We start from the raw sequence: 27,953 nt of genomic DNA on the forward strand, positions 1-27,953 counted from the left end.
TTGAATAATATCCCATTGTCTGGAGGAACCACAGTTTCTTTAGCCATTCACATTCTGAGAGACACCTTGATTGCTTCCAAGTTTTGGCAAGTATGAATAGAGTTAGTAAAAATATCTATGCGCAGATTTTTGTGTGGACCTAAGTTTTCAACTCCTTTGGGGAAATGCCAAGGAGTATGATTGCCGGATCATGATTGCCGGTAAGAGTATGTTTAATTTCTAAGAAAGTGCCAAAGTGGCTGTACCATTTTGCATTCCCACCAACAATGAATGGGACTTTCCTGCTGTTCTACATCCTCACCAGCCTTTGGGGATGTCAGTGTCCGGGTCCAGTTATTTTCCTAGGGGTGTGGGGCATCTCCCTACTGCTTAAATTTGCATTTCCCTGATGACATCGGATGCAAGGAGCATCTTTCCATGTGTTTATTTGCCATCAGAGCATCTCTTCTCCCACACAGGGACAGGGTCGCGCTGGGCAGTCACTGGGTTCTGAGCATTGGACTTGGCCTCTCATTCCTTATGCTTGAAGTTAGGAAGAGAGCTTGCCGAGGGCAGGGTGTCTCCCAGGTCAGACCTTGACCCTGGAGAGTCTGGGCACTGTGGGGTAAGAGGACATCTGCTTGTGTGATCACAGAGAGGCTACATCACCCACCTGAGCCTCAAGCTCATCACCTGTGAAATGGGGAGAGGCCCAGGACCTTCGTTAGAGAGCTGTTTCCAGTAGTAAACCTGCTGCTGTATATAGCATAGCTCTGAGCCTGGCACACGGGCAACCCCAGGAAAGATTAGAGAATGGTGACCGAGACTGTTCCGCTTGCATCTTGGAGGAAGGACCAGCTTCCATTAGCTCAGATAACAGCTGAGGTGGGACAGGGGAGCTGGAATCATTCTCAGTGCCAAGAAATCGGAAGCCAGCTGCCAGGCTGCCTTCTTGTGTTGTCTCATTATGAAGATTTTTATTTTTTCTAAAGTAGGTGCCTAGGAGTTTGGGGTGATGAGGAGGCAGAAAAGGTTAAGACAAAGCCACCATGCCATGGTTGCAGCTTGATAAACTTCAACTCCCGGAGCAAGTATTTGGCTGGAAACACATAGTTATGACTTGAGAATTAAATGTAAAGATTAGGAGACATTACCTAATATGGGGATTCACCCAGGAGTCAGGCTGAGTTATCAGCAAAGGGGTGAGCTGGTTAACAGAAAGCTAGTTCCTGGGGTTCCTCACTCACTTTCCTGGCTCCAGCCAAGGCCAGTCCTGGCCTGCCCTCTCCTCACACCATCAGCACACAATTAATGAAATGCTGGAACGGACCCAGACGAAAAACTTGTTTAGAACACTTCCTCCCCACTTCACCGGCACACAAACATCTATTCTGGGTTTGGGCTATTTTCCAAGTTGTGTTACATGATAATAAACAAGCTTGGTTTTTTTTTTTTTTTTTTATGACTGAAACTTTAACTGGGTACTTTGCAAAACACAATTAAAAACATTATTTGGAGAAACTAGTAAGTGGAAAAGTTCAAGACGTAAAGAATTGCATGTGGGTTATAAAAATGTTTTTCTCTAAGCTCTGTTTATTCCTTGCCATTTGGAAAGACCTGCTTGGACACATTTCTGCCCAGGAATATGTGCTTCCCATAGATGTTTGGACTTTTTTATATAGGCTATCAATAATTAGCTATCTTATTTTAAGGATAAAAAATGGGAAACGTTCAAGAAATTGATGAGCGGGCTTAAATTTGCTGAGAAGCTTAGAATTCATGACTGAAATTTACAAAGTAAATCAACACACTGTGAAGAAGTAAATTAACCCAGAATGACAAAATGAAGGGATGGTTCCCATGTAACCTCATAAATTTCCTGCTTGATGCATTTCAAGTCTCTGATTTCTAATAAAATTCTCATGAGAACATACTATTGCTCCATAAAAACTCCTGAACTCTCCCCATGAGAACCAACTGGTTTATAAGGGCACAAGGGTTCAAGGCTGTGGTTTATTTATTAAAAAATTCTCAGTAAATAGATCATGGTCCACTGGAGAAGGCCCCACAATTATGGGGCAGCCGCGTGTCATTCCTCCTGTCCCCAAGCATGAAGAAAAACAAGAAGAAACACGTCAGAAACTCTGAACCAGGAAAAAATTGTAACCTTCCCCTGCCCCCCTTAAAGAAAGTTCTATGTGAGTTGCTCCAGGCTTTTATCCTAGGTGCAAAGGATAGGGGAAACTCTCACGGGAGTTTCCTCTTTGCCTTAGGGGAGTGTGGTTGACAGCCAGCCCTCAGGCGCAGAGTGGAGTCTTGGTGTCCTTTCCCTTTGGGGAGCACCACCAGGGCACCCCTCCTGGGACCACACAGCAGACAAAGGCTGTCAGGTAGGTCTGCACAATCTGAGAAATTCCAAATGTCTCAGAGAAGAGAGGTTTTAATATATTTAAGTGTGGTCATGAAGATAAGGAGTTCGTGGCATATTCACCTCCTCCCACATGCCTACCACCTGGGAGAGTAATCTCTACTAACCTTGTGTTTTCATCTGTGCCAAATACTTGGTGAAAAGCTGTATAGGGGACCTCCCTGATGGTCCTGTGGTTAAGACTCCATGCTTCCCATGCAGGGGGCATGGGTTTGATCCCTGGTCGGGGAACTAGGATCCCATGTACTGGGCGGTGCAGTCAAAAAAAGAGAAAGCTTTATATTAGACCTCACTCGATTGTACACACAATCCTGTAACAGAGGCTGTTTCTGTCACACTGATTTCAGAGCCCTGAGGGAAACTCCGCACAGAAAGGTTAACTCAGCTCACGAGGGATGGAGCAGGGACCCAGACCCAGTCAGGCAGACTGAAGTGCTGACTGCTAACCACCCGACTGGACTTGGAGGAAATGCCCAGCAAGGAGGTGTCATGACTCCTGGGCCTTTCCAGGTCTCAATCAGCTCGCCCAAGATGCTCTTTTAACAGACTCAAAGGTTCAGGTATAACAGCTGCAAAGCACCTTATCGGGTTGAAAACTGTGCTGAGCTCCTCACAGGTGGGCTGTGTCTGACGCCCGCAGCCCGCGAGGGAGACACGCCCTCTGCCTTTTGTGCCGCTGTCTTCACCGGACTGCACACTCCAGAGCTGGACCTTGTGTTTCCAGCGCTTGGCGAGGGGCCTGGCACAGATAGGTGCTTGATGAAATGTTCTGAGAGATAAAAGTAGGTTTTGGCTCATGGCTGAGAAGAGAGGATAATTGAGATTTAAAACAACGGAGTGCTTTTAAATTGCAACCTTAGATTCACAGCAGAATTGAGAGGAAGGTACAGATTCCCAGATATCCCCTGTCCGACCGAGGCATCACCTCCCCCATCGTCAACATCCCCACCAGATGGCACATTTGCTGTGACTGATGAACCGACGGATGCACCATCACCACCCAGGGTCCACAGCTTCCGTCAGGGCTCACTCCTGGCGCTGTGGCCTCCATGGGTTGGGACAAGCGTGTGACTGTGTGTATCTATCATTATAGCATCACATAGAGTAGTTTCACTGCCCGAAACATCCTCTGTGCTCCACCTGTTCATCCCCCTGCCTTCTGCCCCCAAGCCTTGGCAGCCACTGACCTTTTTACTGTCTCCATATTTGCCTTTTCGAGAACGTCACAGAATTGGGATCACACAGGACGTGGTCTTTTCAGATCGGCTTCTTTCTCTTGTGTGTGCTGTTACCAGGCGCCTCTGTCCGTGGGATTCTCCAGGCAAGAACACTGGAGTGGGCTGCCACGCCCTCCTCCGGAGGACTGTCCTGACCCAGGATCAAACCTGAGTTTCATGTCTCTTGCATTGGCAGGCAGGTTCTTTACCATTATTGCCACCTGGGAAGCCCAGCTCTGCTCTTAACAATTATCTCAATAAACCCTTAAGCCCACAGCTGATAAGGGCAGGGCCTCAGCTGGCTGGGAGACGCAAGGGCCACGTGTAGCTTTTCAGAGCTCGAGCTGCCGCCCATGCAGGGTGTTTGCGAGCATGACTGAAAGCAGCGGATTAAAATCTACCAACTAAACTTGTGCATAAATGGATGAAGGATGGAGCGGGCTGATGGAGGGGCAAGAGCGCCACCTACTGAGCCCACGCCACCCTGCAGGTGCGGGGAGCCAGCCTGAGACTGCAGTGAAATCCCTGTCAGCTGCCCCTGCTACGCAGGGTTGGGGATTATGTGATGCTAGCGCTTGCTCTTAAAACACGGATGTATAGTATGCTTAACTCCATAACACACATCTAGTAACAGCCCCACACAGCACGTCTTCATTACAAAAGTAAGCAAGATCTATGGCCATTTAATGCATTAACATGTCAGGGGATGCTCATCTCTGCACAGAACGGGCTCTTTGCAACTTAGAATTATGGCTAAACCTTGTCATGAATTAAGCGAGAGGAGAAAGCAGTTGGCCATTTATTTCAAACCCAAGTCAAAACGAAGCCAGATTAAACTTTTTAGCTGATAGTTATTTAAAATAAATGACCTGAAATCCTAAAAGTTTGTATAACCTTACAAAATGCAACTTGGACCTTTGTCCACCTAACTCCATTACTCAGATTAATCACATTGCTTCCTGACTGCTGAGAAAAAAATCTTGACCTCTAAATTCTTCAGGCGTTTGAGAAGGGAAAGTGGGGTCTGAGTATCTAAGGAAATATTTATCCCTCGATTTGCAATGGCTGTGATTTAAAGCAAACACAGGACCGGCCACCAGAACCAATCTCTTTTCCTCTGGTGTTCCTAGAAGTCCAGGGGCTTTTAGAAGGGGAGGCTGGGACTGAACATTTCAGGAATTCCTGTTTTGTTTGTCAGTTGTTTCTAAGGGTCAGTTGATCATTTCTAATGACCACCCGATGAGCCCACAAAGCCTGAGAAGGGTCTCTGCCCTCACCCTACAGGACTCTCGCAGGAGGCTGACCTTGTGACCCCCCACGAGGTTATAAGACTGTGGCGAGATGCCCTGAAGTGAGTTTATGGCTTTGAAGCAATTACTGTAAAACGTTTTAAGTCAAAACAAGCTTAAGTCTCCATGAGGACCCAGGATGCACTTGCTCAGGGGTACGTCAGCGTCCTGCAGGTGGTGGTGTCCCCTTTCCTCCATGGTCTGGGGAACAAAGCACCCCCAACCGCATGGAGTGACTCAGGCTCCACCTTCTCTGGAGGGCAGCCGGGACACTGGGCTTGGGAGAGGGGGTGCGCAAACTGAAGGGCCCTGCCCCGGAGGTGGGCAGGCCATCTCCGCTGGCCGTGAGGCCGTGCACAGGGATTCTGTGAGGCAGCCAGGCTAGCTCAGCATCTGATTCACAGAGGAGGAACCCAAGGCTCAGAACCCTGAACTGACTTCTGTCCAGTCAGACTTTAGCTGGAGAAAGAGCAGAAGAGAGCCCAGGTCTCATCTCCTATAGGGATCTCCCACCTCAGAGCTTCCCTCAGAGGTACAGTGCACCAAATCTCATCTCTTCCAGGCATTAAAAAAAAAAAAAAAAAAAAGTGAATCTCCATTCTCCTACCAAATATTACATCTTTTAAAGTAAATTAAAGGCCCATATAGTCAAAGCTATGATGTTTCCAATAGTCATGTCCGGATATGAGAGTTGGACCATAAAGAAGGCTGAGCGTCAAAGAATTGATGCTTTCAAATTGCAGTACTGGAGAAGACTCTTGAGAGTCCCTTAGACTGCAAGGAGATCAAACCAGTCAGTCCTAAAGGAAATCAATCCTGAATACTCATTGGAAGAACTGATGCTGAAGCTGAAACTCCAATACTTTGGCCACCTGATGTGAGGAGCCGACTCATTGGAAAAGACCCTGATGCTGGGAAAGATTGAGGGTAGGAGGAAAAGGGGTAGACAGAGGATGAGATGATCGGATGGCATCACTGACTCAATGGACGTGAATTTGAGAAAACTCCAGGAGATGGTGAAGGACAGGGAAGCCCGGCATGCTGCCGTCCATGGGGTCACAAGGAGTCAGACATGACTCAGCAACTGAACAACGAAAAGAAAAGACAAAATACACCTTGAAATCCAAAATTCTCAGGTCTGGATGTCATTCTCAGTAACACTGGTTATTTTTTGGTTGGTCTGTGTTCTCTTAGTTTCAGCTTGAAGGATACACTAAGAACAAAAATCCATATTGTTTTTGCTGTTCCCCTCTTCCCATCCCCCCACCCCCAGCCTTGCCAATTTGTAAACAAATCAGAAAAAAAAAAAAAAAATCCCCAGTGGGCTGGAAACCTGTCCATGGTTTGCTCCAGCTGGAAAGAATTGCGTTCCACCAAGATTTAGACCCCATTTATAATGGAAACCCTGACGGGCAGTGTTGTAATTATAGTCTTGCCGTAATGAATGTATCTCTGTGGTCAGTCGTGGATTTTTCCATGGTATTTTTCCATGGGAGATTTCCTCCCTGGGAGATGTTAACTTAAAATCTGGACTATAGCTTTGACTTCAGAGCAGACTTCTCCTGGCATCAGCGGAGCTTAAAGTCAACCATCATGTTGGCTTTGGTAGACAGCATTAGCAAGGGGGACATTAGTCAAGTTGAGTTTTGCAAGATTGATGGGGCTGGGGGACAAGGGTTTGGTGCTGGAGGACTGTATTTTGGGAACCTTGCATTGTTGCCCAGATTTTTAAACCAGAGACTGTTTTCTCTGCTGAGTGGCTACATGAAGTAGAAAAAGTGTCTAGAGTGGACAGGTATCAAGGCGACCAGCCATCCCAAACGGCCCGGGAGACTATCTGGTTTAACTCTAAAGTCTCACATCTCAGGAAACCCCCAGTCTTAGGGAAACCAGGATGGTCGGTCATCTTAAAAAGTGGGAGAAATGGAATCAAATTCTACAACTGAGCTGAGTTTTAAAGTAAAATCCTTTCTGTGTGTTTAAAAAAACTCAAGTGTCATCAGCCCTTAGCATGAGAACTGAACTGGGGGCACAGGAGCGGGGTCTCAGAAGGAATAAGGTCTCAATCTCATGCTTGGCTCGCCACAATATAGTATGAAAAACCCAAGACACCACCATGCTGTTTAACGCTTTCTTACACTGACTGATCCCACTCTGGAGGTGTGAGCAGGACAAGGGGCTCGAGGGTATGCTGGCCGTCCCAGGAGACACTGCTGGGGCCCACAGAGGGAAGGATGCAGGGGCGAAGGCATCAGGGCTGGCGTGGAGCCGGGGTGCACCCTCTGGGCCCCGACTCAGTGCCCTGGCCCGGAGGTGGCCTTCTGGGTCTCTCTCAGTTCACTCTGATAGCCTTTTCCAAGGACTGCAGAAGCCTCTGCCTTTTAGGGACTGGGAGGCTGACTGGGGTAGGAAGAAACGGAAGAGTAAGGAATCAAAGCCTAGGCAAAAATGGCCAACACCAGGGACTTCCCTGGCAGTCCAGTGGTTAAGACTTTCCAATGCGGGGTGGATGCAGGTTCGATCCCTGGTCAGGGAACTAAGACCCCACATGCTTTGGGCCAAAACACCAAAACGTAAGACAGAAGCAATACTGTAACAAATTCAATAAAGACTTTAAAAGTCACCCACGTTAAAAAAAAAAAAAATCTTAAAGAAAATGGCCAACACAAGATCCCAAAACATGAGGGAGCTCTGCACAGGGGTGAGAAGATACACGTGTCAAACCTCCTTCTGGCTTCTAAAAGCAGGCAGCTTGGGACACAAATATTAAACCCATCTTTGGGGTTATAAATGCTGAGGTTTTGGGGTAGGAATAGAAGCTGTTTCTATAAGCTCAGAGCCTTGGTGGATGTGTGTTATCTCTGCTGTTGCAGATTCTATAGCTCTGAGGTCTAGCATCGAGATGGAGAAGCAGGGCACACTTAAAATGGCCATATCCCTGCTTGGGGGCAACTGGTTTGGGGGCAACTGGTTTAGGGGCAAGCGCGCTACAGTTTGCGAAAGAAGCTGAGAGCACTGCTAGGGGGAACCGGGCGGTTACTTTCAGCGCCCCCCGCCCCAGGCTGGCCTCCAAAGCTACCGGGCTCAGGGCGCCCACTTTTGGAGAGTTCGTGTCCTCTGCCTTCCCTTTCTGGCAGTGGCGGTGGAGAGCGGGCCTGGGGCATTCACCCCCGTGGCCTCCTGTGGCCTGCTCGCTGTGGGTTGGCATTGGTCCTTACCAGCACCAGCAGCACAGCACACCCAGGGCGCCACTGCAGCGAGAGGACCCTCTTGGGGCTGGTGCAAGCCCCTCCTCCTGCAAGCTAGGGTGCTCTGGTTCTTGGGACCCCAGCCAGAATGCTGTACACCACCCCCTGGGTCAGACTGTCGACCAGCCTGTGAATGTAGGAGCCACTTGTGCTCCAGGAGAGCAGGGACCTCAGCAACAAAGGCAGGCGCGTGCAACTGTTTTTAGAAAAACCCCCTCCCCAGATGGTTATTTAGAGGCTTTTCTTACGACCGGCGCAATCTCTAGTCCTTCAGAAAAATCTAGAATTTAATTCCACTTAGGGGTGTTCACTGTGTGCTGTAAACTGTCTGCCAGCCAGGCCTCACCAGGCAAACAGCTGAAGAAAACAGCCTGTCCCAAGGAGCGAACCATCAGAGAAACAGTTGTGGAGACCCAGGCGTGATTTCATCAGCTTCTGGAGAGCCCGCTTTCCCTTCTTTGTGTGGGACGTGCGGGCAGTCGGTAGCAGGCGATCCTGCAAGTCCTTGCGTTGCTTCCTATGCAGCTTCAAGGGAGAAGGGAGTGAGGTAGGCTTAAAAGAAACGAGAAAAGCTTGTGCGACAGCACATTTGAGATAAATGTCCTCAAGCAAATATCCGGGGGCAGCCTGTACTTTCAAGGTTTGGGTGACGGCCTCTCACTGAAGCAGGAACATCAACAGGATACATCCAGTACGTGACTTAGCCTAACAAACAGCCGTGCAGCGACTACCGATATTCCGAGGGAGCAGAGGGCAGCCCCCCAAATCTGGGAGCTCAGGGGATGCTCCCAGCCGGGCTGTGCGTGGTCATTCACAGGGTCTCACAGGTTATCAGCTTCAGAAGAGGCCACCTGGAGACGGCGATAGAGAAAAAGCATCACCGCACCTCGCAAGATGCACCGCTTCTAGCCAAAGGGGCAACGGCTGGCCCGGTTTTCAAGTGTGGCTTCTTTCCCAGTCTGGTCTAGCCTCTGCAGGTGAGCGTGAGTCTCTGCAGGTGCAGAGGCCAGGTCACAGAACTGCACCCGAATCAGACCTGCTCCCCAAGGTCCTTCCCAATTCCCACACCGCGGCCCCAGCCTCGGTCCGTCCTCAGACTCGTCCTGAGATGCGCTGCGGGGCTCATTCCCCATCACCGTGATGAGTCCTGAACCTGCTGGTTCCAGCTCAGGTGGCTCGTGGTGGTCCTCCCCTGAGGACACGTGCAATGCCATCTCCAAACATCACGCTCAGGCAGTGCGTGTCCTGACCATGGAGATCCAGACGAGGAGGAGTCGGGTAGGAAGCTCCCTCCAGTGACCGCTTTCTCAAGGTCACACAGAGCATCCAGTTCTTGCCGAGCTTTCGATGTGGAGGGGAAAGGCCAGAAGCCCTGGGTGGAGCCACTGATGCTGTTCTCCGCGTCCTCCTGACAAAGATTCTCTTTGACCAAACCCTGCTCAGGCTCCCCTGAACTTTCCAGCCAAGTCCTCTTCTGTGTTCCTCTCTGCTTTGTCCAGTTTTAGCATGAATCCTCCTAAGTCAACTTGGCCAGAAGCCCCCACCCTCAGTATCTGATCACCTTCTACACCCGATCAGGTTCCTCAGTCACCGGATCCTCCGACCCAGGATGTCTGACCTCACTGGCCTGCCTTCAGCAAGCTTCCTGTTACACTGGTTTAGCCAGAAGCCCCCTAACCCCAATGTTTCCTCTCTATAATTTTCCACCCACTAAGCCCCACCTGCCCCTTCTGCTGTAAACCCCACTTGTCCACACTGAGTTAGTTGAGTTGAGCCAGTTCTACACAGAGGCCTCATCCCCTATTGCAACAGCTCCTGAATAAAATGTTTTCACCAAGTCAACTCTGTCCAGCTCTGGCTTTTCTCAACTCTCCTTCTACGGGACAGAGGCCTGAGGTGTCCTGAGGCTTACAAGGGATTTCACAAAATAATGCAGCTAAAATACATTTAAAAGAAGAATGATTAACAACCACTTAAGTGTTATTAACAGAATAAAATAGGACTCTGGGTTTTACCCTTGAGTTTACTGGGGAAGCCACAGGAAGGATCATAGAGTTTGTCAGGGGCTTCCCTGATGGCTCAGATGGTGAGGAATCTGCCTGCAATGCAGAGTCGGGTTCAACCCCTGGGGCAGGGAAGATCCTCCGGAGGAGGGAATGGCTAATCAGAAGCAGGCGATTGGAAGGAAGCTTTGTCGTCGCCTCCCTCATGGTGTTCGAGCAGGACTCCTGTGCCAACGTGTGGCGGGTGGTGCTTGCAGGGACCTTAGAAACAATCTAATCCGGTTCCCTCGTTTTCAGGCTGAGCGGCGGACGTCGGAGGGGCTGTGGCACACTCACGGGTGGAGGTGTCGGAAGTCCCCACCCCAGCGACCAGCCTGACGGGCCGGCCTGTGGGTCACCCACTGACCGTGCTCAGCGGGAAACCCGCCTCGGCCGCCAGCCTCGCCCTGCGGCCGCAGTCCCCGGCGGGGGCCGTGCACTTGGGGGTGGACGTGAGGCAGGGCGCGTCCGCGGGCCTCGGGCGGCCCTCGGGCAGCGGCCTCTGGGTACCAGCCGCGACGGGGCGACGCGGGGACTCCCGCTGCCCCCGGATCCCCGAGCCGCCCCGGGCCCGGCCGCTGGGCTGTAAGCGTCCTCCGGGGCCTAGGATGGGGCTGATGTCGGCCACGCTGAGGGGAAAGCGCTCGGAGCTGCCCGACCCCAGCCCCTTCCCGGAGAGGGACGTCGGCTCCCCGGGGGAGGGGAGCCCCCCTTCGGCGGTGGCGGTGGCGCTGAAGTACAGCGTGGAGCCGGCCTGCCCGCCCCCGCCCCCCGGGCGCCCCCCTGCACCCTTCACCCCCGCGGCGGCCCCAGCTCCCTCCTCTGAGCCGCCCTCCCGCAGCTGACGGCTTGCAGCTGACGGCTGCTGGGCTGGAGCTCGGTCAGGACTCTCGATGGCAAAAGACAGGTAACTGGAGGTCTCGTCAGCCTCTGCTTTGGGCACCACTGGAAACTCAGAGCCTTCCTCTGAGGTTAGAGGGTCCTGGGGTGATGAAGGGGGCTCCTGCTGCGGGGGTGGGGGCGTCCTCCAGCCGCTGCGGTGTTGGCTCAACCCCCACTCAGGGGAGCAAAAGCGGGCCAGGCCATCTTCTCCAAAGACTGCATTGATCTTTGACACGTTCCCCGTCTTCAGAGCGAGCTTCACCAGCAGCCAGTGGTGGTGGCTGAGGAAAGAGGCCTCTCCCACCGTCTGGCTTTCCAGCCCAGCCTCTGGGGGCGCCCACTGTGGGCTGGGGGGCTTTCCCAGGCTTGGGAGCTCATCGCTTTCCTCTGGGCAGGGCCCCACGCTGTCTGGTCCCTCCCCTGCCGGGCCCAGGGCTTGTGGAGAAGAGTCTTCTTCTGCTTTATCACCCTCTGTGGGGCCCCGCCAGATGTCTGTGGATTTCGGATGCAGCAGGCTGTAGTAAACGACCAGAGAGACACTGCCTGCAAAACAAGGGAGGAGAAAAAAGCGCAAGGTTACGTTCTCTGAAGTCCCGCATCCTCCCTGTGGTTTGCAGAATTCCGGCTTCTCCAGTTTTGAGTAGAGTGATATCTGGGATCCAAAACAGGACTCTTGTTGGAGCATCAGAAGGGGTATTTGGGGGAATTTAGGGCTTCCCAGGTCGTGCTGCGGTAAAGGATCCGCCTGCCAGTGCAGGAGACGCAAGAGACGCAGCTTTGATCCCTGGGTTGGTAAGATCCCCTGGAGAAGGAAACGGCAACCCACTCCAGTATTCTTGTCTGGAGAAATCCATGGACAGAGGAGCCTTATGGGCTACAATCCACGGGGTCGCAAAAGAGTCAGACACATCTGAGTGACTGAGTGTGCATCCATACACACACATACACACATACACAGTTCCAATAAGCTGCAAATGTTTCTACTGTTAAAAAATGTAAGAACAGAGTTTAAATCTTAGAGATTTTATGACTTCTTCCTTGAAGGAGGCTCCAACCGAGTCCTTTAGATGTATGCGAGCATGTGTGTGAGACAGAGAGAGAGGTTTGATAGAAAAGGTAATTTCACTTTCAGAAAACCGGGTCAAATACCCAGAACACAACCAGCCACACACTGATTGATGGATTCCAAAGTGAAGGCAGAGAGAGATAATCATTTCAAAAACAAGACCCAAGCAGAGGTTAAACATACCCATCAAAACCCCCATATCAAGGAATTTCCACGAGCAGCAACAAAACTTCCTTTGTGCACAAACATCTGAATCACATTGTTGTCAGCTTCATTTATTTTGATCAGAAGTGTTGACTGCGGCAATAATTTATTTAGCAGAGCATTCCAGTAATCCTCCCACGTTATTTCCAGTTTCCTGTTGTACTGGACCAAGCGCCGGGTTTCAGGGAGCTCGTAATAAACAGTGTGAAGCCTGATATGGGGGCGGGGGTTGGGGGGTGGTGTGAGCTTCGGCAGGGCCAGGAAACGCAGCAAGGATGCAGCTAGAAGGAACAGACGTCCCTTCGCCTGCTGTCAGCATCTCTGGGGGAATGGGCTCAGAACTCCTAACGGAGGGTCACCCGGTGTTGTCTCTGCAGGGGGCACGGCTCAGGCCATTTCCACCCAGTGTCTTGAGTCCTCACGGTCAGTGGACAGGAGGGATTGTCCCCCTTCTCCTATGAGGAGCCCCCCGAGACCAAGAAAGGGGAGCTGACCCCATCCGCACCGCAGTCACAGGGCTGTGTATGTTCAGTGAAGACAGACTTTCCTCAAAAGCCTGCTGTTTAACTGGTTTCTTGGTGGCAGCCCCAGGCTGGCATGCAGTAGACACTCAATAAATGTTTATCCAGGCAGCTCGAGATGGAAGCTGGAGCTGCTGCTTTATAGCCTGGCTCCACCTCCCCGCTGAAGACTCTAGTCCAGGGCACTGGACAGTCGGGGTTCGCTGCCCCCGGAAGCTGGGGGGAAGGGCCAGCCAGCCTGGCTCTGCCTGAGCCCCACCCCGGCCTCACCAACAGGCCACCTCTGGGGCGGCCCCTGCTTGGCTTGCGGCTCTGAGCACCACCGAGCAAAGGAGACAAAGGCCGATCCAGGCCCTCACGCCCGGGGGCGTGGCCTGGCCACCCTCCTCGAAGGCCCCGGCCCTGGTCTCCATCCAGCTGCTTCCGAGCCCCAATTCCTACCCCTGGAGTGAGCTGACCGCAAAGAAGCAAGTTGTGGGAGGTGGGTAGGGGACGGAGGGGGGCAGCGAAAGCGACCTCGGGGCTCACCGATCAGAAATCCAGACAAGACGCCTGCAATGGCCCCCAGGCTGGTCCACGAGGCCCCCTGGAGAAAGTCCGTCGCCAGCAACACGAGGATGATATTTTCGAGCAGCATCACCTGTGAGAACAGGAGAGTCAGCACGCCCGGGCAGTGCACACAGCCTGGGCACGCTCCCGCCTCGTGATCTCCTGCAGCCCCTTCAGGGCTGGGGGCTCCCACTGCTGACTGGGCCCCCCTAGCAGCAGGGCAGGGCTGAGCGAGCCTCTCCCGCCAAGGGGGCCCTCCTGTTCCCACTGCAGCTCGCCAAGTGTCTGCAGAGGCAGAAACACACGGGAAGCGGAAGGGCACAGCTCACAAGGCCGCAGGGGTCCCTTTGGTGAGTGGGGGTGGGGGGGCTGACCGGAAATTCTTTGTTGCTTTATCTGTTGCATAGTCTCATGTTAATTGCATACATGTTAGTTTTATCATGCGATAATCAAAAGTACCTGCAGAGCTCACAGTGACACTGGATCCCAGTGAGTCACAAACATTGATAACAATTTCAGAATTTTTTTTTTCCCCCAAATATTTGCCCGAGACACCCATCTCCTCCCGTCCCTGGGGACTGGAGCTCATGGTTCTTGGTCTTTTGGGCCTGGACTGAATAATCACCAGCTTCCTGGTTCTCCAGCTTGTGGAGGGTGACTGTGGGACTTGGTGGTGCTGTAATTGCATGAGAAAATCCCTGTAACACATTACTTATGTATCTAGACACATCTCACTGGTTCTGTTTCTAGTGGTTGCATTTGTCAGGGCCCTCCAGAGAAACGGAACCAACAGGATGTGAATGCAACCACTTTCCACTGACAAAGATGCTCTTCTGGACCAAACTTGACTCAGACGGGCTCTCTGAGCACTCTTCTTGGCCTATAACAACTGCAGACCTGAAGCCGAAATGACTGTTTGAAACCAACACTAACGTACTTTCTAATAGCTCAAGCCTGCATCCCTAGCGTGGTGACCCAGCCCCAAAGAAGTTCCTCCCGAGAAAACTCGGTGCTGCCTGGAGAACTTACTGTTTGTTCTGGAAAAAACCTGGTCATAATGCAAAAGTGGCCCAGACCCCCCCACGCAGGGGAGCTACTTTAGAAAGCCTGCAATTACACAGATTCTCTCTGCTCCTCTGAAATGTCAGTCTTTTACAGCCCAGAGCCGTCTTCTCCAGGACCTGGGAACCAGCCCTCGGAAACACAGACATCCCAGGAGACGGCTCTCCCAGCTCTGTGTGTCAGTTGCTCAGGCATGTCCGACTCTTTGTGACCCTATGGATTATGGCCCGTCAGGCTCCTCTGTCCTTGGGATTTTCCAGGCAAAAATACTGGAGTGGGGTGCCAGTTTCTTCTCCAGGGGAGCTTCCCGACCCAAGGATTGAACCCGGTTCTCCCACACTGCAGGCAAATTCTTTACCATCTGAGTCACCAGGGAAACCCAGCTCTAAAGTGTGTTCACACTGCCTCCCGTCATGAATACGTGGGAAGTGTGTGAACGATGGTGTGCAGATGGTGTGCAGTCACTCCCCGACTTTGGTGGAGACCACACTGTTCCCTGCCCCCTGTTCCCCCTTTAAAACGTGCAGTCGCCTCCACATAAATGGAGGTGAGGGGTCAGTCCATGCGGGACCCCTCTCCTTGCTGCAGTTGACTTAGCAGCATTTGCGTCCCTCGCCTTTCCTCCGTGTCTGGATCTGTTATCTCAGCACCATCCACACGCGCTCTCCCTTGGGCACCCCCCAGCTTCCACAGCCTACACTGTGATTCTGCAGCTTCTCCCCACTTGACACTTCCGCAGTGTCTAACCTCTGCCTCTCCTGCTTGATCGCTCTGAGCTCAGTGGTCCAGCACCTAAGACGGCTGGAAAGAAGGAAGCATTTCCCCCCCGTCCTTGTGTGTGCGCATGTGTGCTCAATCACTTCAGCCATGGCTCTGGGCAGCCCCTGCACTGGGGCCCGCCAGGCCCTCGGTCCATGGCACTCTCCTGATGAGAACACTGGAGTGCGTTGCCATGCCTGCTCCAGGGGATCTTTGGGACCCAGGAGTTGAATCCGAGTCTCTTGCTTCTCCTGCGTGGCAGGCAGATTCTCTACCCGCGAGCCACCTGGGAAGGCCCCCTTCCCGTAAAACTCCCGGGACACGAGCTGCTGATGAGGGTGTGAACGTGACAAGAGCAAGCAGAAGCAGCAAACGTGAAACGCCTCCTCATCTAGTTCTGCTTCTCAGGGCGCCTCTGGACATCAGCACGTGAGCGCCCACAAACGGACAATGAAATTCACCCTCTTTTACTTGCAGTGTGTGTGGGCTGGGCTGGACCACACGCCCAGCCCTCAGCCCACACAGTGTAAGGGGCCTGGTTACTCCCAGTTTCCAGATGTGGAGACTGAGGCTTGGGGTGACTCACCCAGTATCGTGGGTCCTCTGTGGGCCTGTGGCCTCGGGGGTCAGCGAGCTCTACAGGGCTCTCCTAAACCCAGAGGTGACCACGCCATCACCTGCCCTGGACCGGACCTGCCTCCCTGGCTTTTCCCTTCACTCTGGTCTCCAACCTGAAGCACCGGCACCTCTGAAAGTCTCAACTTCTATTTTCGGTAAAGGCCACTCTTGGTTGCTTATTTCAGCCCAAGTTTATTATTTTATTTACTCTTCACAGGGACCCGGAAAAGTAGGTGGGTATTAACATTATTCTCTCAGCGACACCAAGAGGTGAGTTTCTGATGCGCTGATGAAAAAATAGGTCCAGAGAGTCTAAATTCTCAGTCACAGTTGGTAACAGTTAATGACAGAGCCAGGGTCCCATGGAAGCCCTCTGGTTCCAAAGCCTCAACTCTGAAGCCTGTGGCTGATCCAGGCTCTCCTTTGCCTCCTGCGATACAGCTCAACTTCCTGCCTCTCGTCAAAAGTGTCCCTGGTCATCCGAGCAGGAAGTGATAATCCTATGCGATTCAGACACTGCTTTCTCTGCTGGCCTTGGTCCACTTTCTGCCTCTTTATTATTACTTGGGTACAAGCTTATTTCCTCTAATGCACTAGAAGCTGCCTACAGATGAGCATTATGTCACCTTTGTGCTTTTCACGCTAACTATGACCACAGCTGTAACTCAGCAATTGAGCTGATTGACAAGGATGTCACGCATATGACAAAGAATAGAACTGTGGTTATCTTTATCAGATGGGCTGATGTAGAGAGTTGCTGAAAAGCATTCACCAAATACACCACAATCCTCGCTCTGGTAACTACGTGGAAACAGACATCCGGTTGCTCCTTTCAGAGGTCATCATCCCTGCTCAAGACTATAATTCCTTTCATAGTTTCTCCTAAAATCAAGCTATTGCTTCACAATAGATATTCGTGCACAGTTGTATACATGCACACACACACGCATGCACGCCCACATTCCACGCATACAGTAGAGTTAGGATCACTTGCCGTGTAGAACGTGGCCATCCTGTTTCTGGAGGGGCCGTCCCAGAGGTTGAGGTAGCAGAGGATGAACACGGCACCCACGAGCAGGTTGAAGAGCCTCCAGCAGCAGGTGCTGTCCACGATGTCACTCTGCTGAGCCACGAGCCAGAAGGTCATCACCAGCCAGTGGGCACCTGGAGAGAGCAGCCCCAGGAGTCAGGGCCCAGCGAGGGGGCAGGGCTTCGGGAAGCAGGAGGGCTGGGGCAGGGACTCGGAATCCGGGGCCGTAACCCTCCTCTGTTCTGACTGCGTGTGACTTGGCATCCAAGGAGACGGACGAAAACCCAGGAGAGATCCGAGGGACACAAAACGTTTAATGTCACGTGAGCCTTCGTGCATTCCTCTCTCCCTGGACACTCAGGGACACTCAGGGTCTCCCTCCACATTCCTGAACCTGGGCTGGCCGAGACTGCTTTGCCGGGCAAAATTCAGCCGGAGTCGTGCTCATCCAGGTCTGGGCCCGATTTAAGAGGACTGGCCGCTCCCACCCCCTTGCTCTTGGAATTCTCAGCTGTCTCGTCTGAAGCCAGCTGCCTCGCCTGCATGGACAGGGTGGAGGGGCCCCGGGTGCAGGATGTCTGAACAGCCAGCCCAGGGAAGCCCCTAGGTGGGTCCAGATACCTGCGAGCCTATAGGGATGGTGTGAGGACCCTGCAGGCAGGAACCCCCAGCAAACCCCGGTTGGCCCTCAGAGGCCTGGTCGTTGCTCACCAATGGTTCTTTTCAGGCATTAAGCTCTGGGGTTGCTTGTCGTGCAGCCGTAGACGGTTGGGACAGCAGCTCAGCTTACCTGTGACTACCAGCACCCAGACACCGTAAGCCCGGAAGAAGAGAACCAGGCTGAGGACGCGAGCCCCAACCATGCCCATCCTCCAGAGCTGCTGGCAGCCGAGGGCCGTCCAGGGTGCGGAGGGGTGGTCCGGCTTCATGGAGCCCAGGGATCGGGCATAGCACACCAGGGCCCAGGACAGCGTGGTCCAGGAGCACAGGGCACTCACTCCTGGAAGGCAAGCGGGACCCCATGACTGCTAACCGACAGAACCTGCCTTCACAGAGGGCATCGCCACCTCTATGCAAACATGCAGGCCTGTCTCCATGCAGAAGAAACGAGGACTTGGGTACTCCTCCCTGCCAAGGCAGGCTGGGCTGTCCATGGGTTCACACTTAAGGAAAAACGCTCAAGGGCTTCCCTGGTGGCTCAGGGGTAAAGAAGCCATCTGCCAATGCAGGAGGCATAGGTTTGATCCCTGGTCTGGGAAGAAGATCCCATGTGCTAGGGAGCAACTCAGCCCGAGCACCACGACTACTGAGCCTGTGCTCTGGAGCCCGGGAGCCGCACCTACCGAGCCCACCTGCCATGACTACTGAAGCCCCTTCACCTGGACCCTGTGCCCAGCAACAGGGGAAGCCACTGCAACGAGAAGCCCGCACCCCACAACTAGAGGGTAGCCCCCACTCAAAGCAACCAGAGAAAGGCCCGCACAGCAAAACGAACACCCGGGGCAGTCAATAAATAAATAAATAAAATTTATTAAAAAAAAAAAAAAAAAGGCAGCCCAGCCACTGCCCCTCGGGCACCTCTGGTTTATGACGAAGCAGCTCTTAACGGCTCTGAACATGGTATTTCATGTCAGTTGTACTTTGCAGCTCAACCCATACGCGTGCATGTATGTTGTGTCCAACTCTGCAACCCCTGGTGAGCCATAGCTCGAAAGGCTCCTCTGTCCGTGGGGTTCTCCAGGCAAGAATACTGGAGTGTGTGGCCATGTCCTCCTCCAGGGGAATCTTCCCGACTCAGGGATCAAACTCACATCTCTTCTATCTCCTGCACTGGCAGGTGGATTCTTTACCACTTGGGCCACTAGGGAAACCCTCAGTCCATACAAAGGACCAGATAAGACCAGAACAGCAGGGGGTGCCAGGCCCGGAGGAGACACCCTGAGCCCTGGCCTGAGTGCTAGTGCCTCTGCCGGCGCCCGAGGTGTTGATCCCACTGCTCTCAAGGGGTGAGGCTCAGGCTGCACGGAGTTAGTCCCAGGAGAAACGGAACACTGATCTCACAAGGGGCAGCGCAGGCCTCCCCAAAGTGCTTTCAGGGTCCTCTCACCACCTGCAACTTTCCTCTCACGGACCGACCCCCACGAAGGAAGTCCACCCCCTGGGAACTCACCGCCCCAAACAAAAGCCAGTTTTAACCGTCACCTTGGGCATCGTAGGTAACATCCCTGGTGGCTCAGATGGTAAAAATCTGCCAGCAATACAGGAGACCTGGATTTGATCCCTGGTTTGGGAAGATCCCCTGGAGGAGAAAATGGTGACCCACTCCAGTGTTCTTGCCTGGAGAATCCCATGGACTGAGGAGCCTGGAGGGCTAAAGTCCATGGGGTCGCAAAGAGTCGGACACGACTGAGTGACTCAGACTTTCACTTTTGTGCACTGTAGTGAGCTTGGGCTGCCCTAACTCTGCCTAACAGAGGACATCTTAGGTTGCCAGGGTTTGCTAAACAAGGCGTTAGCTTCTGTCCCCCATGAGAAGTCAGGCAGTCTGCGGTCGGGGGTAGAAGTCACTCACCTGGCATGGGAGCAGTGAAGTCAGAGGCGAGGAAAATGTATGTTTGGACCAGCAGGTGGGGCCCGACTTGAAGCAGGGCTTCGAGGAGGCGCAGGGCTGCCAGGTCCGCCTCCCACAGCAGCAGCGGGGCCTGGGGGGCGGCTTGCCCTTCCTTCCAGAGGCTGGCGGACACAGCGTCCCAATGCCTGGGACAGAGGAGGGCCAGGACTCAGAACCGCACTACGAGGGCTCAGTCGGACCCCTCTCCTGGCGTACCACCTAGAGACCGAGAGCCTTCTAGGGCCTAGCCCGCCACGTCCGCACCCCAGGTCCCTAAGCCCTGACTCTAGGCTGTGGGTGGCGCTCCTGTTCCCAGTGTGGGGACCCTGACCAGCGGACCTCACTCTGCCCACAAGTGGAAGGGCCACTGGGTTGGGAGCTGGGAGCAGACAGGTTTGCTGGGGGCTCTCTCTGAGCCCTGCGAATCCTGAGCTTAGCCTGAGCCCTGTTTCCGACCCTGGGGCCGCCAGTGTCAGTCGCTCTGTGTGACCCCTGGATTGTAGCCTGCCAGGCTCCTCTGTCCATGGGATTCCCCAGGCAAGAATATGGGAGTGGGTTGCCATGCCCTTCTCCAGAGCCTCTTGTGATGGGAATTAATGCAGTCCCGTTGAACGGCAGGGAGGGCAGGGGGCTACTAGGGGGTCTGCAAGACCAGGCTGGCCCGGGCACAGGGATACACTGGCTCCTCCAGTGGGGGCCACCTGCCTCACGTCCAGGAAAAGGAGTGAACACAAGAGAAAAAAAAAAAAAGTCAGTAAATATTCCTGTTTCATTCTGCTTCTGATAAACCCATCCTCGAAACCTTTCCTGATGCTTTAGTCTCATGCAAGCCCACAGGAAGTGCCATGGACCACCGTCTGTGCCACCTGGACGGTTATGCATGTATAAAAATGTCACTGCAGGCTCTAAGGACTTCAGGTTTTCACAGCAATTTCCCCCTCACCCTCCCAGGGGCAGGAACAAGGTAATCCCTACACCTGCCTGCAGCGGGGGCAGGCGTGCCTGCCAAGTCCACAGGCGATCGCAAACTTCAGTCCTATCCAAGTTAAGAAAAACTGGAAATCATTTAAATTTACTGATTCCTGAACCAGAGCTGGGTGTGCCTTTCAAGTTACCCCAAACGCCCTCTCCCTCTGATCTCCGGCCAGCGTTTCTTCAGCCAGAACAGGAGGGGGTCCTCTTTGAAATGTTCTTAATCAGGGTACCGAGAGCCCAGGAAAGGGGCTCAGGAGAAAACAGCTTTCCTTTTTCATGACTTGGATCCCGGAGTGAAGTGATTTCTCACTGAGTCTTTGAAGCTGTGATCTCTGACCCAAACAGAATGTTAAGAAAAAGCAGATGAAGACAAACCTGTAGCTGCCCTTTGGGTCCTGAATCCTCAGTTCTGGGGACACCCCAGCCCCCTTCCTGCCCTCCCAGCTGCCCCCGTTCATTCAGCAGGCATCTCTATGGGCTGCCCCCACCTGCTGGAGACGGCAGAGGCCACCAGAGAAACTGAAGATGCTCTCTAGAAGCCCGAGATTCAGTTATGGAAAGAATGCCACACACGCTCGAGTTTTAAGCAGGAAGAAAGATGTGCCAAAACGAGAGGGATGAGAGGGGTCCTGGGGAGAGAGGACAAGGTGGGCATAAAGGCACCCAGTGGCATGGTCGTGGTCCCTTCTCCCCAGCCCTGGCCACCCCCCTTCTAATTTCTCTCTCTCTGTTTCCAGCTACTCTAAGCACCTCATGTCTGGGGCCCAGTAGCTCAGACGGTAAAGTGTCTGCCTACAAGGCGGGAGATCCGGGTTCGATCCCTGGGTCGGGAAGATCCCCTGGAGAAGGCAATGGCACCCCACTCCAGTACTCTTGCCTGGAAAATCCCATGGACCAAGGAGCCTGGTAGGCTACAGTCCAGGGGCTCACAAAGAGTCAGACATGACTGAGCGACTTCACGTCACTTCAAGCACCTCATGTAAGTGGAATTATCCATGTGCCTTACTGCATCATGTCCTCGAGACTCATCCATGTCACAGCGTGTCACAGAATTCGCTTCTGTTTTCCATTGCATGTAGAGACCACACTTTACTTATCCTTTCATCTGTTAATAGACACTTGGGTTGCCTCATGTTTTGGCTATCGTGAATGATGCTGCTACGAACATAGGTGTACGAAGATCACTTCAGGACACTGCTTTCAACTTGTTTGGATATTTACCCAGAAGTGGACTTGCTGGATTATATGGTAATTCTGTGTTTAAGTAATTGAGGAAGTACTATACTGCTTTCCACAGCAGCTACACTATTTTACACGGTCACCAACAGTACACAAGGGTTCTAATTTCTCCACATCCTTGCTAACATGTTATTTCCTGTTCTTGGTTTTTTTTTTTCTTTTTTTGTGGTGGTGGGGGATAGTAGCCATCCTAATGGGTGTGAGGTGGTATCTCATTATGGTTTTGATTTGCATTTCCCTAATGGTTAGTGAAGTTGAACATCTTTTCATAAGCTTATTGATGGGAATGTACATTACAAACTTTTAAATGTTAAATTTATACCCATCAATATTAAGCTTGCCTTACATATCCTTAAAGCTCATCTCAACTATCTTTGTAATAATTTTTCCCTTCCACTAAACAAATATTTTTAACCGAAAACACAGGCTCAGGATGAGATGGTTTAGGTATTCTTCTATCATCTCATGCTGTGTTTACAAATGCATTTACAGGCTTAAAATTTTTTTTACTCGGTGGTAACATGGAAAATCCCATGGACAGAGGAGCCTGGTGGGCTGCAGCCCATGGGGTCGCTAAGAGTCGGACACGACTGAAGCAATTTAGCAGTAGCAGCAGCAACATGTAGCATTAGAGTAGAAATATAAAAACAAAATGTAACTGACTTTGTTTAAACAAGTAGTTATTAATGTCAAGTTCTTTGGAACAGTCAGACTTAACATTATCGGTACTTTTTGGAATTTTTAAAAAATACATGGGACTTCCCTGGCAGTCCAATGGTTAAGACTCTGCACTTCCAATGCAGGGGACACAGATTCAATCCCTGTACCTGGTGGGGGGACTAAGATCCCATGACATGTGGCTGGATAAAAGAAAAAAAGGAAAACATTTATGTATTAACTCCTTGAACTTTTTATAAGCTACTTTATGTCAGGAGGTTTTTGTTTAATTGGTTTCTCTGTAGTCAGTACAGTCTTCTGCATTGTATCAAGCCTCATGTGTGCTAGGTCATTCAGTCATGTCTGACTCCTTGTGACCCCATGGACTGTAGCCCATCAGGTTTCTCTTTTCATGGGATTCTCCAGGCACGAAATGGAGTGGGTTGCCATTTCTTCCAGGGGATCTTCCAGACCCAGTGATCAAACTGGGTCTCCTGCATTGCAGGCAGATTCTTTACCATCCTAGCCAGGATCCCATTTTAAAAAGGTAAAACCATAGTCAAAGCTATGGTTTTTCCAGTTGTCATGTATGGATGAGAGTTGGACTATCAAGAAGGCTGAGCGCAGAAGAATTGATGCTTTTGAACTGTGGTGTTGGAGAAGACTCTTGAGAGTCCCTTGGACTGCAAGGAGATCCAACCAGTCCATTCTAAAGGATATCAGTTCAGAATATTCATTGGAAGGACCTATGCTGAAGCTGAAACTCCAATATTTTGGCCACCTGATGTGAAGAGCTGACTCATTTGAAAAGACCCTGATGCTAGGAAAGATTGAAGGCAGAAGGGGATGACAGAAGATGAGATAATTGGACAGCATCACCAACTCAAAGGACATGAGTTTGAGTAAACTCCGGGAGTTGGTGATGGACAGGGAGGCCTGGGGTGCTGCAGTCCATGGGGTTGCAGTGTTGGGCCCAACTGAGCGACTGAACTGAACTGATAGAGAATTAGCAAACAGAGTTCCTTTGGCTCCACCTAGAGGCGCTTTTACTGAACTGCAGTTTGCTGAGAGGCTTCTTGACTGACCCTGATTGGGAGTCCATTACAAAATTCCGTGTGGATTTGCTTCAAGACAGTTCATTATCCAGTGTCTTCTCTGTGAAAGCCAGATATGCTGGTTTCAGGATGAGAAACAGATTTGTTTTCTACTTTAACTTTCAAAGCTTTCTTCTAAGGAAGTAGATTTCCATTTGTTCAATTTTTTTTTAAACACAGAAACACTGCAAACCACGGAGCTTCTTATGTTAACAAAACTCAGACCCAAATTTATGGTTCACCTCGAGTAACTGCATTTTGCCATTACCTTCTTTTCCAACATTCCCTTCCGCTTCCTGAGTGTTCTCATTTCTTTTCTTTCTTCTTGCCTTTTTTTTGGTCCTTTTAAATTATATATATATATTTTAGTCACCTTAACTGACTTTTAAAATAAGAAGAGATATAGATGACTATTTGTTTTTCCTAGTTTCTAATCTTTATGTATCTCTTCATTTATTTCCATTAAAAAATGTATTTAGTATTCATGACATCATTGGAGAGACTTGGGGAAGAATAAGGGGGTCAGTGTTGGACACCAGCATGAAAGTGGACACGTGACCCTGACCCTGCCCCACTTCTGAAAAAGGTATTGGATCAGATGGGCTGGAGGGTCCCCACAGGACCCCAGAAGGCAAACTTATCTGACAATTATTCAGGAAGCTTCTCTCAAGTGACTGGCGCAGACTTTACTCTTCTTCTGAGCTATGACATGTTTGCTTACGGGAAAGCTGATTCATTTTTTTCAAGAGGTGGTCTGTCTTTGAGGTCACATGCTTGTTGGCTATAATGTACCAGGTGGTCCCCAGAAGGACTCGAGCCCTTAATGGTTTTCAGACCAAGCTGGGCTGAGAGAAGCATCTGCACGCGTGAGTAGTGCCCACGACAGGCTCCAATCCCCTCCGAGCCAGAAGGAAAAGCCGCCTCTGCTCTCTCCCCACTGGTCAGAATCTCATCTTTTCAGAGAAACCACACAGCTTGAACACAATGGCCCACCATTAGGCTAAATTGGTGTGGCTGAAAATGCTTTTGGTGCCTTTAGAGATGGAGGGTTCCAGCTCAGAGAACCACAGTTAAATTTGGCTAGCTGCATGATATCTTTATAGGAAGCACCCTCTGGGGTATTCCCAGGCAGTCTAATGGTTAGGACTCCGGGCTTTCACTGCAGAGGGCCCAGGGTTCGATCCTTGGTCAGGGAACTAAGATTCCACATGCCTGGCAGCAAGGCCAAAAACAAACAAAAAAAAGCACCCTCTGCCTCCAACTTGAGATTCACTTCCTCCTCAGAGTCTGCTGGGACACCATAAAACTCACTTCAGTTCCTCTAAAGAAAGCCTTGGGCTACAGCTTGAGGGCATAAAATACCCAGCAGCAAGCCTGAGATCTGAGACTAGACAACCACTCCTTGAACGGCCTTCCCACCCTGGCGCCTTCCTGCACCCTGAGGGAAGGGCTGCACTGGTCTGGTCTCCCACAGGCCAGCCCACTGAGCACTCGCCTGTCCAGGCTGCCTTTTATGAGAAACTTTGGCCCTGGCTTGCTTGGAAAATCCCATGGATGGAGAAGCCTGGTGTGCTGCAGTTCATGGGGTCGAAAAGAGTCGGACATGACTGAGCGACTTCACTCACTCTTGGTCCTGGCACTCAAATGGTTTCTTCTCGCAATAAAAACTTAATACAAATGTCACCATGCAACCTACTCCGCTGCTTCAATCTGTGCCGCCCTCCTGGGGTGACAGGGTAGGGTTCACACGGGCTGCCCCGAACTGACTCACTTTCTATGGCTTTCTATGTGCAGAACGACTCTCTTATCTCAGGTGTGAAGTCACCCAGCGGGGTGAAAGGGGCTGTCTGTTCTTACCGCTTCCACACGCCGAGCTGGAGGAGGTGCAGGACCACCAGCAAGCAGCCACCTTGACGTCCATCTTCTCGGAACCAGAGATAGCTCAGGCCCTGGACCAAGAAGCCAGGCAGTAGCACCGAGAGGACCAGCCAGGCCCAGAGGAGCCGGCCTGTGGTGAAGTAGTAAACCACAGTGCAGAGGCCTGGGGCCGAAGAGGAAGGACCAGAGGATTAGTGGGAGGCTGGGGGCGAGGGGCGCCTGCGCAACACTGCATCCCCAGAGTTGTCTGGGCTGCCTGCTAGACCCAGCCCGGGGGGCCGGCAGAGCCCACAAGCAGCCTAGATGGGAAGGAGGTTGAAAGGAAGGGCCAGAGCTACCCAAAGGATCAGACACCACGGTCCAAGGAGACTGCTGGATCGCATAGGGCAGCGTGCACAAAACACTGGATACTTAGCATGTGCTAAGAAATGTAAAACCTTCCCTCTGGGGACAGAAGATCCTAAGACAGGGTCGGGTTTCCCAGGTGGTTCAGTGGTAAAGAATCTGCCCACAATGCAGCAGACATGGGTTTGATCCCTAAGTTGGGAAGATCCCCTGGAGGAGGACATGGCAGCCCATTCCAGTATTCTCGCCTGGGAAATCCCACAGACAGAGGGGCCTGGTGGGCTACAGTCCCTCGGGTGGAAGAAGGGTTGGACATGACTTAGCGACTAAACAGCAACAAGTAGAAGACAGGGTCAGGTAGCGGAAGGAGCTTGACCAATCTAATTTGGATCTGCCCTCCCTGATGAATGACAGTAGAGGTGGGTGCCGAGGACTCACAGGAATTGTTTGATACGACTGTTGCTTGGGTTTCCCAGTGTTAGAGTTTAACATGGATTTATGGGTGCATAAGGCTGTGAATTGCAGCAGCAAGAGGGTACCAGCCCCGGGTACAGACAGGAGCCCTGCAGGTCTGGACTGAGAAGCTTGGGCAGCCCCTCCTTGGTCCACAGGCTCTGTGTTTTGTTGAGTCGCTAAGTCCTGTCTGACTCTTTGAGACCCCATGGACTGCAGCACACTAGGCTTCCCTGTCCTTCACTGTCTCCCAGGGGTCTGCTCAAACTCATGTCCCGTTGAGTCAGTGATGCCACCCAACCATCTCATCGTCTGTCGCCCTCTTCTCCCGCCTTCAATCTTTTCCAGCATCAGGGTCTTTTTCAAGAGTGAGCTGTTCACATCACATGGCTGAAGTATTGGTGCTCCAGCTTCAGCATCAGTCCTTTCAGTGAATATTCAGGGCTGATTTCCTTTAGGATGGACTGGTTGGATCTCCTTGGTTCGGTCCCCTGCTCTAATCATCCGGCACACAGAGCAAACCAGGGTCCCCCAGGCAAAAAGCGTCTGGTGGAGTCACAGCCTCCCCAAGCTGAGGAATGCCCAAGCCCTGGCTGGGAGGGAAGGAAGAAGCTGGTCTGCGGCACCCCCTGGAGTGGGTGCTGGGACTGGGGTCCTGTCTCACAGGGGGCGCTGGCCCCGGGCGGGAGTTTAGGTGCAGATCTCAGCCTGGCGCCTCCTCCGTGCACCTTAGAAACCTCAGGGGAACTGCACGGACCGCAGTCCATAAGGGCCCCGCTAACACTAGGTCGGGGGCAGGGGTGGGGGGTGACGGGCAACTCGCTCCAGGGGTCAAGTTCAGGGCCGGCACTCAAATGTGGTGCGAGCTGGGGAGGGGCGAGGAACCCTGGGGGTCTCGAAGCTGGAGCCCCATCAAATCCACTCCGCACCCGCCATCCGGGGGGACCCCGCGGAGGAAGAAGAGCTGCAGGGAGCGGGGCAGAGAGCGGCGGAGGCCTCGGCGCCGGCACTGAAGGAGTTACACGTTCAAACTGGAAAGGCGCGAAACCGCTCCCCGCGCTCGCTCCGCCGCGGCTGCGGGACCGCGCTCAGCACTCGGCCTCGGGGTCCCCAACCGGCCGCCTCCGGGCAGGAGGTGAACTGTCCTCCAGAGCTCCGCCGACGTCGAGCTCGGTCCCACCCCAACCCGGCCCCAAACGGGTCCCCGCGCCGCCCGGACCCCAGGCGGGCGAGGGAGCGGGCAGGGACGAGCAGGGCGCGCCAGGCCCGCGTGCAGCGCCCCGGCCCCGCAGCACCGAGAGGCCTTCCGGAGGAAGGCGGGGGTGCGGTTCAGAAGTTCCCAGACTCCCGGCGAGGATCGCCCGTCCGCTGGGGACGAGGGCTGGGGCTGGGGGTCGGGGAGAGGATTGTGCATCCGCAGGGGAGGGGTCTCAGGCACCCGGAGGACCGTGCGTGCAGCGGGGCGGGGGTCCATGCATCCTCAGGGGGATTTACGCCTCCCCGGAAGGGTCACGCGTTCGCGGGGATCCCCGAGGGGCTGGGCGGGGGTGCGGGGTGCCCAGGGCTAGCACTGGCGCGCAGTGCTGGGGTGCAGGCTGCCGCCGTGGCGGGGCGGGGGTGAGGGTTCCCGGGCGTCAGGGTGGGTCGGAGGGGCGAGCGTGGCCTGCCCCGCACTCACGCGCGCTCTGCTCGGCCGCCAGCAGCAGGGCAGACAGGCCCAGAACCCCTGCGTGCATCCTCCGCGCCGCCCGCCCGCCTCCTGCGCTCCCGCCCCTTCCCCTCTGGCCGACCAGGGACTGGGAGGTTT

The 27,953-nt window shown here is 52.8% G+C and overlaps 1 protein-coding gene across 2 annotated transcripts; it reads right to left on the bottom strand.

Moving 5' to 3' along the window:
- Positions 1 to 126: 126 nt before the first annotated feature.
- On the bottom strand, positions 127 to 27,912 carry XKR5 (XK related 5). 2 transcript variants are annotated; one of them, XM_042241469.2, is made up of 7 exons: positions 27,825 to 27,912; positions 25,328 to 25,511; positions 19,467 to 19,651; positions 17,685 to 17,894; positions 16,859 to 17,028; positions 13,405 to 13,516; positions 127 to 11,628 (listed from the first exon to the last, which is right to left on the bottom strand). In XM_042241469.2, the coding sequence occupies exons 1-7, from the start codon at positions 27,880 to 27,882 to the stop codon at positions 10,559 to 10,561; spliced, it is 1,989 nt and encodes a 662-aa protein (XP_042097403.1). In that variant the 5' UTR covers positions 27,883 to 27,912; the 3' UTR covers positions 127 to 10,558. The 2 variants fall into 2 exon arrangements, with proteins under 2 accessions (XP_042097403.1, XP_060262953.1); XM_060406970.1 differs by lacking the exon at positions 17,685 to 17,894.
- Between the last annotated feature and the right edge of the window lie 41 nt (positions 27,913 to 27,953).

Source organism: Ovis aries, chromosome 26 (genome assembly GCF_016772045.2).
Source record: "Ovis aries strain OAR_USU_Benz2616 breed Rambouillet chromosome 26, ARS-UI_Ramb_v3.0, whole genome shotgun sequence".
In the NCBI taxonomy this organism is placed as follows: Eukaryota; Metazoa; Chordata; class Mammalia; order Artiodactyla; family Bovidae; genus Ovis; species Ovis aries.